The sequence below is a fragment of the Telopea speciosissima genome, chromosome 1 (assembly GCF_018873765.1).
Source record: "Telopea speciosissima isolate NSW1024214 ecotype Mountain lineage chromosome 1, Tspe_v1, whole genome shotgun sequence".
Lineage (NCBI taxonomy): Eukaryota > Viridiplantae > Streptophyta > Magnoliopsida > Proteales > Proteaceae > Telopea > Telopea speciosissima.
Window position 1 is genome coordinate 7,625,645 of NC_057916.1, and position 14,590 is coordinate 7,640,234.

Below are 14,590 nucleotides of genomic sequence, written 5' to 3' on the forward strand. Positions count from 1 at the left end.
TTCTTTTGAGCAGGATTGAGGTTTGTATTGTTATCTATGAGGTTTCAGAATCAATGAAACACGGTAAAAACCAGGAAATTAGTTCAACATATGATTAGGTTGCAAGAAGGTTTTGTTTAGTTCTTCTTCTCTCTCTCTCTCCACCAAGCTTTTTTTTTTTTTTTTTGGGTGAATGGAAATTATATTCTACAAAAACACAATAGTTACAAAAGCATCCGAGAGAGGAGGGGAGAAAGGAGAGAGAGGGGTTGGGGGAGCAAAACCCAATAGGGAAAGCTCTAGGGAGGGCGAATTACATTTAAGAAGGAGATAAGAATGCTCCAACTAGCAACAATGTGTCAATCTCTACCATTATCAAGAACAATGTTGTTGTCAGAACCAATCTTGCCTCTGATTTCAATTTTATTTGAAAGGGAAAAAAAGAGGAGTGATGAGATACACTAAAGGCAACCTTCAAGAAGAATGAAGCCACACAACCTGAAGTCCCCAATTGCTAATTAACCAGAAAAAGTTCTGGCCAGTTATTGTATATAATAAATGAATTTGTATTGATCATATGAAATGGATTGAAACGAGTCACTTATAATTTAGTGAATTACTCAACGGGTGATTGATTTATAGTTCAGGATTACCGTATACAAAAAATGAAATTGTAATTTTTTAGAGATAATATCAAATTATTGAAAAGGAAAAAGAAAAACAATGTACAAACACTAGGAGGCTACCCCATTAGCCATTCAGAGACATGCTTTATAAGGTGCTAGGAGGACCCAAAGTACCTTAAAACCTACAAGGGTTCAAAAGTTGATCCACATCGAAAAACCCCAAGGGACGGCCGAAGGAGGACAGAACACAAAAATACACAAAGAATTGAACTATCTGGAGGTCCATATGGATTGGACTTCCATTTCTCCACAAGGTATTGATTATTTGAGATGGATCGAATGAATCAATTTACTTGGTGTATAACTTAATGTAGTTATTGATTTATGGATAAAATCAGGTTGAGTGTGGTTAGTTCCATGTTTTGTCACTATTACCCCTTGCATTCGATGATCATCAAGTGGCAATGGTTGGGCCCTACTACTGTATGTCAACATTTGACAGTTCTATTCACAAGTTAATTATGCTGTTGGTGTTATATCTTTCGTTACATTATTTGGAACTTCTTATATGGATCTAGTATTTTAGAAGTTTAGTTTTTTATTTTTCTATAGAAATCTACTGCGTTGCATCACTTTGTGTCTTAAGATATGAAGTTATTTGTCTTTCCTTGAATTTTGCTCCAATATATTAATTCTAAAATATTTATTGTTTTATTTCTTCTCATATTATTCAGTTTCTATTCTATCTATCCATGTTCTTAATTGAACATGGACTAAATCATACATGAATACAGCTGCTTCCATTCTTGATTTCTAAGAAAATTTTATCAATTCTCTTGTTCATTATATTTTCAAACATTTTCTGTTATATCTGTTCATTAACAAGATCAACTAAACGGTTATATTGAGACTAATTTTTTTTCTAAGTCTTTCAGGAACATAAGATGGAAATGGAGCATTGGTATTTAAATGCTGGAATTTCCACAACATTTTCGCAAATGGGCCTGCATCAATTCACAACGTGGGGCTTCTAGGATTTGTGTTGGACTCGCCTAAACTGAGCCACCAATTATAAACAGAAGAAAGGAAAATTGCAAATATGGATGCTTTAAAAGAATCAAACAATGATATGAATATCTTTATATTCTTCTCACAGTCTTCTGAAACCATTTTTTTGCACGGTTTTTCTGCTTCTTCACACCTAATTTTGTTATTAATTTTATCCATTTCATGGGTTTGCAAGAGACGCAAAATGCCTATCCTTGAAAATTCAAAACCAATATTGAAAAATACGTACTTTTTATGCTATTGGTCAGCCCTTATATCTTGCATGTGTCTATGTTTCTGTGGTTTTCTATTATGCATATTAAATTATCTCTCTGTGTATAGATTAGGTTGGTCTCTTCTAAAACTTGTTGCCCAATTGGATTTTACATTCAGAACACTCACTTGGTTTATGATCTCTGCTTGCTTGCACACCCAGTTTTCCTATTCAATTAAGCACAGGTTTCCTATTCTACTAAGGATTTGGTGCTTCTTCTACTTCCTATTGTCTTGTTCCTATCTTGTAATACATCTTCATTTTTATTGGAAACATTTATCCTTGCCATTCCTATTATGGGTCTCTGATGCTATATCCATTATTGCTAGTTTGTTATTTTTTTATGTTGGGTTATTTGCCAAGGGACGAGAAGATGATGATTTCCATCTGTTGGAGCCTTTTTTGAATAGTGACTATGGGCAGGGATCAAGTGTCAGTGGAGAGGATGTAACTCCTTATGCAAATGCTAATCTTTTTAGTAGTTTTATTTTTGGTTGGATGGGCCCATTGCTTACACTTGGGTATAAAAAAACATTGGACCTTGAAGACGTTCCTCAAGTTACCAATTGTGATAGTGCCAAAGTAGTCTTTGCTTGTTTTAGGAACAAACTTGAATTTGGTGATAATGGTGGTCAGGTAAGCACACTCAACCTGGTGAAGGCATTAATTTTCTCAACATCGAAAGAAATTCTATGGACGACTCTACTCTCCATTGTATGCACATTGGCTTCGTATGTTGGACCATACCTTATTGACACCTTTGTTCAGTATCTCAATAACCCTCACCAACTAAATTATAAAGGCTTTGTGCTAGTATTTATTTTCTTTCTTTCAAAGCTTATAAGGTGCCTCTCAGAGAGACATTTATTCTTTCAATTGCGAAAGATGGCAATTAGGGTCCGTGCTGCCTTATTCTCAATAATCTATAAGAAGGGTCTCAGGCTTTCAAGTCAATCAAAACAGATCCACACTAGTGGGGAGAACATTAATTTGATGAGTGTTGATGTTGAGAGGATTGGTTTTTTCAGTTGGTACTTGCATGATATATGGAAGGTCCCTGTCCAAATTGTTTTAGCATTGTTGATCTTGTACAAGAACCTTGGGCTCGCTTCACTTGTAGCTTTTGTTTCCACAATGATTTTGATGTTAACAAATGTTCCAATTGGAAAATTACAAGAGAAATTTCAAGGGGAATTGATGGATTCAAAGGATCGAAGGATGAAGGCGACATCTGAAGCTCTAAAGAATATAAGGATTCTCAAACTCCAGGGTTGGGAGATGAAGTTTTTGGCAAAGATAATTGAGCTTAGGAACTTTGAAACAAGATGGTTAAAAAAGTTACTTTATACATCAGCTATTAATGCCTTTGTTTACTCCTCAGCTCCCATGTTTGTATCCATGGCTACTTTCGGGTTTTGTATGCTTATGGGAATTCCGCTAGGGTCGGGAAACATTCTATCTGCACTTGCAACATTTGAGATATTGCAAATTCCTATTTATAATCTACCAGATACAATCTCCATGGTAATTCAGACTAAAGTCTCCCTTAATAGGATAGTCTTGTTTCTTTGTCTCGATGATCTTCATCCGAATACAGTGCAAACACTTCCAACAGATGATGTTGAGGTTGCAGTTGAGATAGTTAATGGAAATTTCTCTTGGGATCTTCACTCTTCTAGTCTCACATTAAAAGATCTTAATTTTCGAGTGCACCATGGTATGCGAGTAGCCATTTGTGGTTCTATAGGGTCAGGAAAGTCAAGCCTACTTTCATGCATATTGGGGGAAGTGCCAAAGGTATCTGGAACCATTAAGTTAAATGGGATAAAAGCCTACGTTGCACAATCACCTTGCATACAGAGTGGCAAGATAGTAGACAATATATTGTTTGGCAAGGAGATGGACAAGGAAAGGTACGAAATGATCATTGATGCATGTTCATTGAAGAAGGACCTAGAATTGTGTGCCTTTGGGGATCAAACTATCATAGGGGAGAGGGGGATCAACTTGAGTAGCGGACAGAAGCAAAGAATCCAGATTGCTCGTGCTTTATACCATGATGCTGATATTTACCTCCTTGATGACCCTTTTAGTGCTGTGGATGCTCACCCAGGAACTCATCTATTTAAGGTGTTCTGCCTTTGATGAAATTGGCTTAAAGCTTACATTACATTGCTTACATCACAATTTTGTTTACCAAAAAATGGAATTTGTTCTCAAAGGAAGAAATCATCATGATTGTTTAAATAAACAAGACATACATATACACGATACATGTTCTTGCATAAGACCTATTGTTTAAAGTCATTTATCGTTATGAAAAATAGATTATATTAATAGGTATGCCAATTTGACTCTTTTAAATAATTGAAAATTCTTGTTGAAGAGAACATCTAAACTTTTATGACAGGAATGTTTGCTGGGAATACTGGGTTCAAAAACTGTAATTTATATTACCCACCAAGTAGAGTTTTTACCTTGTGCTGATCTTATCTTGGTAAGAATATTCCATCTTTCTGTTTTCGACTGCTAGTTCCTCAACCTTGCTTGAGAGTAATTATTTATTTTTTCTTGTTTTGCAGGTTATGAGAGATGGAAGGATTACTCAAGCAGGAAAATACAAAAAAATTATTAGTTTAGGAAATGACTTTACGGAATTAGTGGGTGCACATAAGAAAGCTTTAGCAAACCTTAATTATGTCGACTATGGAATTGCTTCAGATAGTTTAATTAATAGTGAGAAAGATGGTAATATTCAGTGTAGCGAGAAATCTATTCAAGCTGATGAGGAAAGAGAACCCAAAAACTGCAAAATTGAAAAACTAGTTGGGTTAGAAGGGCAGATTGTCCAAGAAAAAAAGAGAGAAAAGGATGGAGTTAGTCTTTCAATCTATTGGAAGTATGTTAACGCAACATATAAAGGGGCTTTTGTTCCATTCATATTACTGGCACAAATTCTCGTTGAGCTTCTCCAAATACTTAGTAGTTACTGGACGGTGTTGGCTACTCCTATTTCAGAGGAATTGCAACCTATTAGTAGAAGAATCCACTCTCATTTTTGTTTATGTTGCTTTGATCATTGGAAGCTCTCTTTGTGCACTTATAAGGTCCACGCTCATTGTAACTACTGGGTACAAGACATCCACTTTGCTCTTCAACAAATTGCATTTTTGCATTTTTCGTGCTCCACAGTCATTTTTTTATTCTACTCCAAGTGGAATGATTCTAAATCGGGTTAGTAAATATGCTTATTTACTCTTGGGATCCAAACGATCTTATTTGATCATCATAAAATTTGATATAATTTTAATTTTTAAATAAACTCTATTTTTATATACAGGTATCCATAGATCAAACTACAGTTGATACATTTATTCCAAATCAAATTGAACAACTTCTTATCTCGGTCGTAGGATTTATGGGAACTGTTATAGTAATGTCACAGGTTGCATGGAAAATATTAATAATTTTTATTCCGATGATTGTGATATGCATCTGGTACCAGGTAATTCTTTATCCACTTCCACTTCTCATGATTAAATTTTCAAATCAAGCTTTGTTATATCTTTCCATGGTTAACAAACCATAATAAAAGTTTTTAAAGCTGTGTGATCATTGAATTCTTAATTTTTTTTTGTTCACCCCAAATTTGATTTAGTGGTGGGTGCATTTATGTTTAGGTGTGAAAGTTGTGACCTACACTGCAATATTCTTCTTGAATTTGTAAAAAATACATGCAAAATTCCATTTTTCCAACTACATATTTTTCATGTAAATTAATACAAGCAATATAGTCTTTCGCTTACAAAAATTGTTTGAAAAGAAAAGACCATAGAGCGCCAATGTTGTCAAAGTGCACCTAAAGCGACATGGCTTTGCTTTTGGAATAATATAATTGACAAATTAGCTCTAGCTAGTGGTAGCTCTGTCGGTTGGAGCTCGAATTAAAAATAAGTTAATAATTAACAAAAAATTAACAACTAATAAAGGGAGAAGGTTTTTTAGTCTTACGGTCCACATAACTAAGCCATAGTCTGGTGCCTCTATTTCCCACATGACAAATCAGATTGGGCTGAAATTTTGTAAACAGTAGATCCCAAAGCTCCTTGCTCATATGTCAAGTTTCAGCTCAAACAGAGTAGGCCATATGCCAAAACAAATCATAAAAAACCTACGGATATAACATGGGTGCAAGGGCCAAGAAGGGGGTGCATGGACATACATGGGAAGATATTATATTACAAAGGGTAATGATTGAATTTGGGTCTAAAATTTATTTAGTCTATCTAGACCATCTCCTATAGACCTTTATATCCAACAGATTTACCATTTGATTCTTCCATGTGGTGGAATTAGGTCTCCCCCCTTTAAGGGTGTCAATATAGAACCGAAAACAAAAAGATAAATCAAAACTAGCCGTTTAAAACAAATCGAGCAAAAAATTTTGGTTGGGTTATGGTTTTAAAAAGTGAACTTTTACTTGGTTCAATTTTGCTTTTAGACAAAAACCATCCTTTTAAACCAAACCTAATAAAAAATAACGTATTCAAACCGAATCGAACCTAAACCATACTAAACTTTATCATGTGTCTTTGTTGAGTTGTGTTAAATTACCTACTATGAGTTTCTTTGTTGAGTATTGTAAAAAGGGTTAAAAGATATTGGATTTGACATTGTGGGACCATAGCTTTATGAGGTTGCAATTTCCTTCCCATTTTCATTTGTTTCAGTAGGTTATTTCCACTTAAATCGAATTTGCACTGAATTACCGAGACCATGTACGAGTTGAACGAAACCGACTACATAAACCATATAGGAAATGAATAAAACTGAACTGAGTCGGTTCGGTTTTGGTTTTGAGTTTATGAAAATTATTCGGTTTGGGTTGTACATATTGTATCTTGAATCAAATTGAAAAACGAAAATCGAACATATTGACACCCTTACTCCATTATCTGGTTTGTCGACCAGGGAAGAATTTTCAAATAATAACTTAATAAATAATTTTTCATCTTTTGCACTAGTTAAATAATAAATCGATTAAAAACTGTGAAAACAAATAAATAGATAATTTTAAAATGAAAAAGGCAAGTTTAAACTTTAAATTGGTTCAATAATTAAATATTAAGTATTAAAGGGAAAATGTCCATTAGACGGCCTGACTAAGAGCCTTGCCTTAGTGGTTTGACAAGACAATCATTGTATAGTTCTTCCCCATTTGGGTTAGTCCTGTGTCAAGTTTCGGATCAAATCTGATTGTACGTTTCATTGTGTTTGGGTTTCTACCCTTGTATTTTAATGACTGACATGAAGTTGCCCAAAGTTTTGAAAGTTGAATTCTCAATCATTTAGGGCTCAAATTTGATGCATGGATAGTTGGTGATTTGGACGTTCCACATTGACAAAAGTTGAAACAATGAAACTGTTATGTGGCTGATATTTGGGCAGTCAAGAGATGACTATCCAGGTGGACCACCTAGGAACATGTGCTACATTATTAATTATTTGATTATTTCCAATGTGAAGTATTTTTGTTCCTTCCTATCGTTTTTTCTTTTTTACTTTCCTTCTTTCTTTCCATCTTTGCTTAACATCCATTTTTCTTTCCTAAGTAAAGCGTGTGAGCCATATACTTTATGCTAAGCAAGGGACAACATTGCACTAAGCCTAAGAGAAATACCTAGCTAGGCTGAACTACACTACAGTTTTTATATTAAATTACTTATTCATGTTCTTTTGGCGACAATGAATAAGACCATATAGTCCAATCCATCATTAGAAAATTTATATATAGAAAAAAATTGGATATAGACAGAGTTATTTATATAATTTAAAATTTATTAATATCACTAAAAATTTGAGAAAAAAAATGAAAATGGATATCACAAATTTCATATACCTGTGTTCATGTTTACTATTCTTCTCTATGAATTTGGGAAAAGGAATTTCAAGATATAATTAGCATATAAGTAATGTACATAAAATAGAAAAGGTAACCATTCAAAAGAGAACTATTGAAGTAAAGTAAATAGAATAAAATATTTTTCTACCATTTCATCCATGATGATGGTGCTGCTATCAACCATTTATAATGAGTAGGCCCACATTAGAATTTGCTTTAAAAACAAAAAAAAAACTTTATCATTTTCTCATCACTAATTATACATTCATTGCAAATTTTTTTTCTTTTACTTTGTACCAATTTTTATTTTTGTTAATCTCGTCTTGTAGAAATACTACATATCTGCAACACGTGAACTATCACGCCTATTTGGAGTATGTCAGGCTCCAATTATACAACATTTTGCTGAATCTAGTTTAGGTTCAGCCACAATCAGGTGTTTCGATCAAGAAGAGAGATTTATAGATACAAACCTCAAGTTGGTGGATGGGTATTCCCGACCTAAATTTCATTTTTCTGGTGCAATGGAGTGGTTATGCATACGCATGGATATATTAGCATCCATTACATATGCTGTCTCATTGGTTTTCTTGATTTCACTACCGAAGGGAGTACTTAGTCCTGGTAAAGAGTTGTACTTGAGTTTTAATAAAATCACCCTTTTGTGCAACGCCCATGATTGATTGGTCATATTAAAGAATGATTTTCAATTGAATTGAATTTATTTTCTTTTTTCTTTTGAAGGTGTTATGGGTCTAGCAGTTACATATGGGCTTAGTTTTAGCATGCATGGGGTCTTATGGGATCTTAACCAACTTGAAACTAGATTCATATCTGTTGAGAGAATACTACAATACGCCTGCATCCCTAGTGAACCCCTGTTATTGGTAGAAGATAATAGGCCAGGTCATGAATGGCCAATGCAAGGGAAAGTTGATATTGTTGATTTGCAGGTAATCCCCAATCTAGATTCTTGAAGTCTTTTTTTCCCATACTTATTTTATCATTTTTGTGGAATAGACCCGCTAAACCCTAATATTATTAGATAATTCTTATTACTCTTATGGAATTTTATTAAACTTCATAATTGATTATTTAATAATATTGTATGTAGATAAGGTATGCCCCACACCTTCCTCTTGTTTTGCGAGGTCTCACGTGCACCTTTCTTGGAGGAATGAAGACTGGCATCGTTGGGTGAACGGGAAGTGGTAAATCAACTCTTGTGCAAGCTCTCTTCCGTATGCTTGAACCTGCAACCGGTCAGATTTGGATTGATGGTATCAATATTTCTAAGATTGGCCTTCATGACTTGCGGTCAAGATTGAACATCATCCCACAAGACCCAACAATGTTTGAGGGGACTCTAAGAAGCAATCTTGACCCACTTGAAGAGTACACTAATGAACAGATTTGGGAGGTGGGATTTTATTTTTCATAGTTGTGGAAATCTTTAAATATTGACACAGATAGGATGGACAGTTTTTGCTCACTGATGATTCACACACAAAACAAACACATTGCAATTGACTGGTGGGGACATATAACTCTATAAACTCATTTCACATGGTCATTGTCTTTTTATTTATTTATGTTTTCAATTTTAGAAATCCTTGCTCGTGAAATATTGAAGTCATTTCATTGGATGCATTGAATCATCTTTAGGCAAATTTGTCCTAAGAGATTCTTTTCATTGGGACTTGAGAAGTGCATTATTTTTATTGTCCTATTTTTCATTTCCACTTAATTGGAACCCCTTTGCTTGTTCATTTCATCTTTTGCTTAGCTCATCTTTAATGGTCAATACTTTTCCATTTGGAATAATAAAGCAATGTGGTAAGTTGACATGGACTTTTTGTTGTCTTAGGCTTTAGATAGAGTCCAGCTTGGTGATGAAGTTAGAAAGAAAGAAGGAAAGCTTGCTTCTGCAGGTTGGTTTCTGCTCACATTTGCTCTATACCAAAGTTGCACAACACTTATTCATATATGCACAAGTGCAAAAATCTTTCAAAAATTATTATTGTATGATATATCTAAGTTCTAGTGCACTCCTCCTAGTCCCCCAACAAAAAGTAGGGGAAGAAAAGTTAGTGAAAATAATATCCTGAATAGCATATGATGGTTGTCTCAGTTACTGAGAATGGAGAGAATTGGAGTATGGGTCAAAGGCAGCTAGTTTGTTTAGGGCGAGCATTACTCAAAAGGAGCAAAGTGTTAGTGCTCGATGAAGCTACTGCATCAGTGGATACTGCGACTGACTATCTAATTCAGCAAACCCTTAGTCAACACTTCTTAGGGTCTACTGTCATCACAATCGCACATAGGATAACATCAATTCTTGATGTTCATATGGTCCTCCTTCTCGATAATGGTTAGTGGCTAATAATTACTATACTACTATCAAATTGATTTAGTTGATCGAGTTCAATAAGATGTCTTATCAACCTTTTCTAGTGCTTGCCATTAGACTAATATATTTTCTTCTCTTTTGTAGGACTTGTACATGAATATGATTCCCCAACCAAATTGCTAGAGATAAAATCCTCGTCATTTGCAAAGCTTGTTAAGGAGTATACTCAAAGATGTAGTTCCTAGTTTTTGAAAAAGCTGAATAAGTGAGTTTTGAGTGTTCAAATGTAAGCAGACTGCATTACACAAATGTGTATTGCTATTTTGAGCACGACAAAAAATTATTGGGAGAAGATTGTGGAAAAAAATTAAGTTGGTTGTAAGGAGGGGGTTATTCCTTTCATTATCATACAATTACTTATTCACAAACCTTGTGTAGGGCTAATCATTTGAGCTGGCATTGCAATCCACTTGAAGTATTGATGGTAGAAAAGAAGATGAGAGGGGGGAAAAGAAATCTTTTTCTTCATGTATGTCTATTAGCCTTGGGAGAAGTTTGTTATCTTTAAATCGCTACAAATATCTACCATATGACACATTGGATAGAGCTGAAACTTGTGGACAAGTAGAGCCCAAGTTCCTTGTTCACATCAAGTTTTAATCAAAAAAGAGTTACCAAGTGGCAAATTAAAGCTTTGAAATCTAGTGAAAATGAATAAAAAAAAAAAAACAATAAACAGTTGAAAATATAAGTAAATATGTCAATTCATGGGAAGGTATATGCTTGAATCTAGGTCTGAAATTTTACATTTGGGCAATCCTAAACCATTTCTATATATCTATATGATTGAAATCGCCACATCACCCTTGCATGTGGAAAAAAGTTGGTGCCGGTCTAGAGATACCCCCTAGAGCCTGTCAGTTAAAACACTGTTCCCATAAAGCTTCTAACAATGAAAATTTTACAGGTTGCTACAATAGACATAGCTTAGTTTATGTACTCCCAAAAATTCCTTAAACAACAACTGTGTTATTTTCCTGTGCCTAAATTATTCTTACCAATTCTTGCTATTATTACATTTTTAAGTTTCCTAACCTCTCAAAGTTTGCCTTCCATAATCATGCAGTTTGACCCGAAACTTAAAATTGGTTCCTAGAGTGGCAAGTTGTATTGTTCCTCGGGCTAACCATGTGGGGGGTTATTTTGATCTGAAAAATGTATGGACTAGGTTCTTCAAAAAAAAAATAATAAAAAAATAAATAAAAAAAAATAAAATATATATATATATATATATATGCTTAATTAGAAAAAACTTTAGGAAACCAACTTTTTGGTTGATGTGTCTTCATTTCAGAAAATTTCTAAGATCCAAATTTTTGGTAAGTTATGAATGTCAGAAGAATTAAGTGACCTATATAAGCTTTTAAAAGGAGAAGGTATAGGTCCCATTCATTGAACGTGTGCTTTTCTTAGTTGTCTTTTCTTGTTTTCGTTTGCAATTACCATTTTAGCAGAATGTTACTGCTACAAGGCTGGCAACCAAGGAAATGGAATAATTCACTTCCCCTTTGGGTTCAAGTTTAGAGCCTATTGGGTTAGACACCATGGCAAAATAAGGCTTTAAATGCTCATTAGACATTCAAACTTGTGTAGAAATAGTTAAAATAAATGTATGGCTAAAATAGAAGAAAAATGACAATACAATAGGATTATAAGATTCAATTTGGCATTGAAATTTGACAAGTAAATTTAGGGGACTCACATAAACTTCTCCCTTTTTTTATTTTTTTTTTTTGATATTTCCCTCTGTATAAATTCATTACACCCCTCTCCATGCAGCAACACAACTCATTCCCAAAAAGTTATAAACCAGTCTCATTTTGTTCTCTGTTTAAGTTCCACCATGACACATCCAATTCTATTGCTTGGACTTCTCACAGTAGCATACTTTATAAGTGTAAGATATATATGATGCTTTTCTCTTACCCTTTCATTTCAAAGTAGCTATTTCTTATTTGGTTGTTAACCAATTTCTCTATGAAAATGCAGCATTCTCAAGCTGAAAACGCGTTCTCACAGTATTGGGAAGAGTATATTGGTCTTCCAAAACCTCCACATTGGTTAGCTGCAAAGGCTTCTCCATTAAGCCTCCATCAGGTGACAGTATTTATAAAACTTGTGGAAGAGAATGAATTGTCTTCCCACTTGCCATCATTTTGTAAGCAAGCCAATGTTGCTTGTTCTAAAAATGCATTAGAGAAAAAGACAACCAACAACACAACCCTGCCACCAATAGTCCCATGGAATGATGCCAAACTGAAATATGATGGCCAGCTTCCAAATGAAACACCATTGTCAGTTGCCAGCCAAGGGGGATTGTTATTTTTCCGAGAGTCAATGGTGAAAGAAGGAGGTTTCATGCTTATCCCTGATCTAAGGGATCCAATGTCATATAAATCATTCTTGCCGCGTTCTCTGGCATCAAAAATCCCATTTTCCTTTGCCCAAATCAAGGAATTAAAGAAGCTTTTTGGTGTGGTAGATGAATCAAACATGGATGAGTACATTCAAGAAACCCTCAAGACATGTGAGAAGAGCCCTATTCGAGGCGAGCAATGTACATGTGCAACATCTGCTGAGGATCTAATCGATTTTGTTGTTAAGAGATTAGGGCACCATGTACATTTATGGAGTACTGAGAGCATTGAAGGATCTTATGAGAATGTCACAATTGGAACTGTGAAACTCATATATGGAAACCTCTTTGAACCACCAGCCTTATGTCATAGTCAATCATTCCCATTTCAAGTCTATTATTGTCATGTTTTACAAAAATTAAAAGTATACACAATTGATATACATGCTAAGAAGAAAGTGAATCATGCGATCATGGTATGCCACTATGATATATCAACTTGGAATCCAAACCATATTGCTTTTAAGCTGGGTTTTGGCTCAGGCCTAATTGAAGTTTGTCATTGGATAAACGAGAACGAAATGGTTTGGACAAAGACTCTAGGTTGAGCAGAATTAGCTTCTAATTCTCTTGTTTGTGTTACATGTTACTATTTATACTATTTTAAAAATAAAGACCTGTTTGTTGATTATTTTTTTTAAATTTCAATTAAATTTTGTTTATTCTATTAATCGAACACAAGATCAAGTCCAAAGCATGGGCTTTTGGAAATATTAGCCTTTTTAACAGAAAATTAAGGGAGATTATGAGCAACACCCCCTCCGATAGCACGTTAAATTAATGCAACTCCGCTAAACACCAAAATATCAATTTTGATCTAAAAATTAACGGAGTTAACCGAGCTGAATGCAAATGACTAAAATACCCTATACCATTAGCATCTTTTAAGCTGTTGGATGAAATGGAAGGTATCTCAATCATTCAATCAACCCGCAAGTGTATCTCCCTCCCTTCACCGCCACTCCTGCTCTCTCTCTCTCTCAACCAACCCACCCTTGTGCGTGCAACTGATCGGCGCCATTGCACCTTTCCTTCTTCCTCTCGCACCGGCTTCTCCCCACTTCTCCAGCGCCATTGGAAATCTGGGATACGTTCAAGGGCGCTTCCCCTTCAACAACTCACTCCCCTCCATCCTTGGTTGGGAGAACAGGCTTTGGCAAGTGCCACCATCACCCACCTTCTTCCCCTGGCTGGTTAGAACAGAGCAGAGGATCCTCTACTTCCATCGAGACTAATCACATGGATGGTTACAGTTGCAGAGAGATCTAATACGAGCAACCCATCCTCTGTGGGCTGCACACGATCCCTGAGAATTCCATGTAATATAATGGCAAATTAATTGCTCTGTTCTCGAATCAAAACCCTAGTTCTCTTCCGGAACCAAAAAAAAAAAAACAAAAAACGTTCTCACTCGAAGAACGATTGCAGGGATCCAAGTGAATCGAAAGAAACAATTTGAGTGAAATGAAATTCTCTCGAAGATACTTTTTTCAATAGGATTTTAGAGGTTTGCCCTATAGGAAAATTTGTGACCCAATAAAGGAAAATTTGCTTTGCCCTTCTTATCGTAGTGTTCTCTTGTTTACAACTCTGGGAATCTGTGATCCAATTGCTCAATCAGAAATTGCAAACTTGGTTTCCTTCTTCCCCTGCGTTTTTGACAAATTCCTTGTAGTGGGTAAGTAGTGTTTATTTTTATCTTTGACTTTAAAGTTTAGGATCTCGGTGGACTCTTTCCTTGATCTTCCAAATTTGGAGTTTGTAAAGAATCTGAACACCACGAGCTGTAGTGAATTACAGAGGATGGGCTCTTGTTTTCCTCTTGTTCGTCTGCGGCGGATCTGCAAGTGGGGCTTTCGTATTGAGTCTCTGCTCTATGGGGTTGGATTGCTGAGAGCATGGTGGGGCACGGGAGACTAGAGAGGATGGTGGCGGG

At 35.2% G+C, this 14,590-nt stretch overlaps 1 protein-coding gene and 1 pseudogene across 1 annotated transcript; both read left to right on the forward strand.

Moving 5' to 3' along the window:
• Positions 1-2,019: 2,019 nt before the first annotated feature.
• Positions 2,020-10,432, forward strand: LOC122672738 (annotated as a pseudogene).
• Positions 10,433-12,004: 1,572 nt separating this feature from the next.
• On the forward strand, positions 12,005-13,202 carry LOC122672718 (polygalacturonase non-catalytic subunit AroGP2-like). Its single transcript, XM_043870196.1, has 2 exons — positions 12,005-12,135; positions 12,228-13,202. The coding sequence occupies exons 1-2, from the start codon at positions 12,082-12,084 to the stop codon at positions 13,200-13,202; spliced, it is 1,029 nt and encodes a 342-aa protein (XP_043726131.1). The 5' UTR covers positions 12,005-12,081.
• The last annotated feature ends 1,388 nt before the right edge of the window (positions 13,203-14,590 follow it).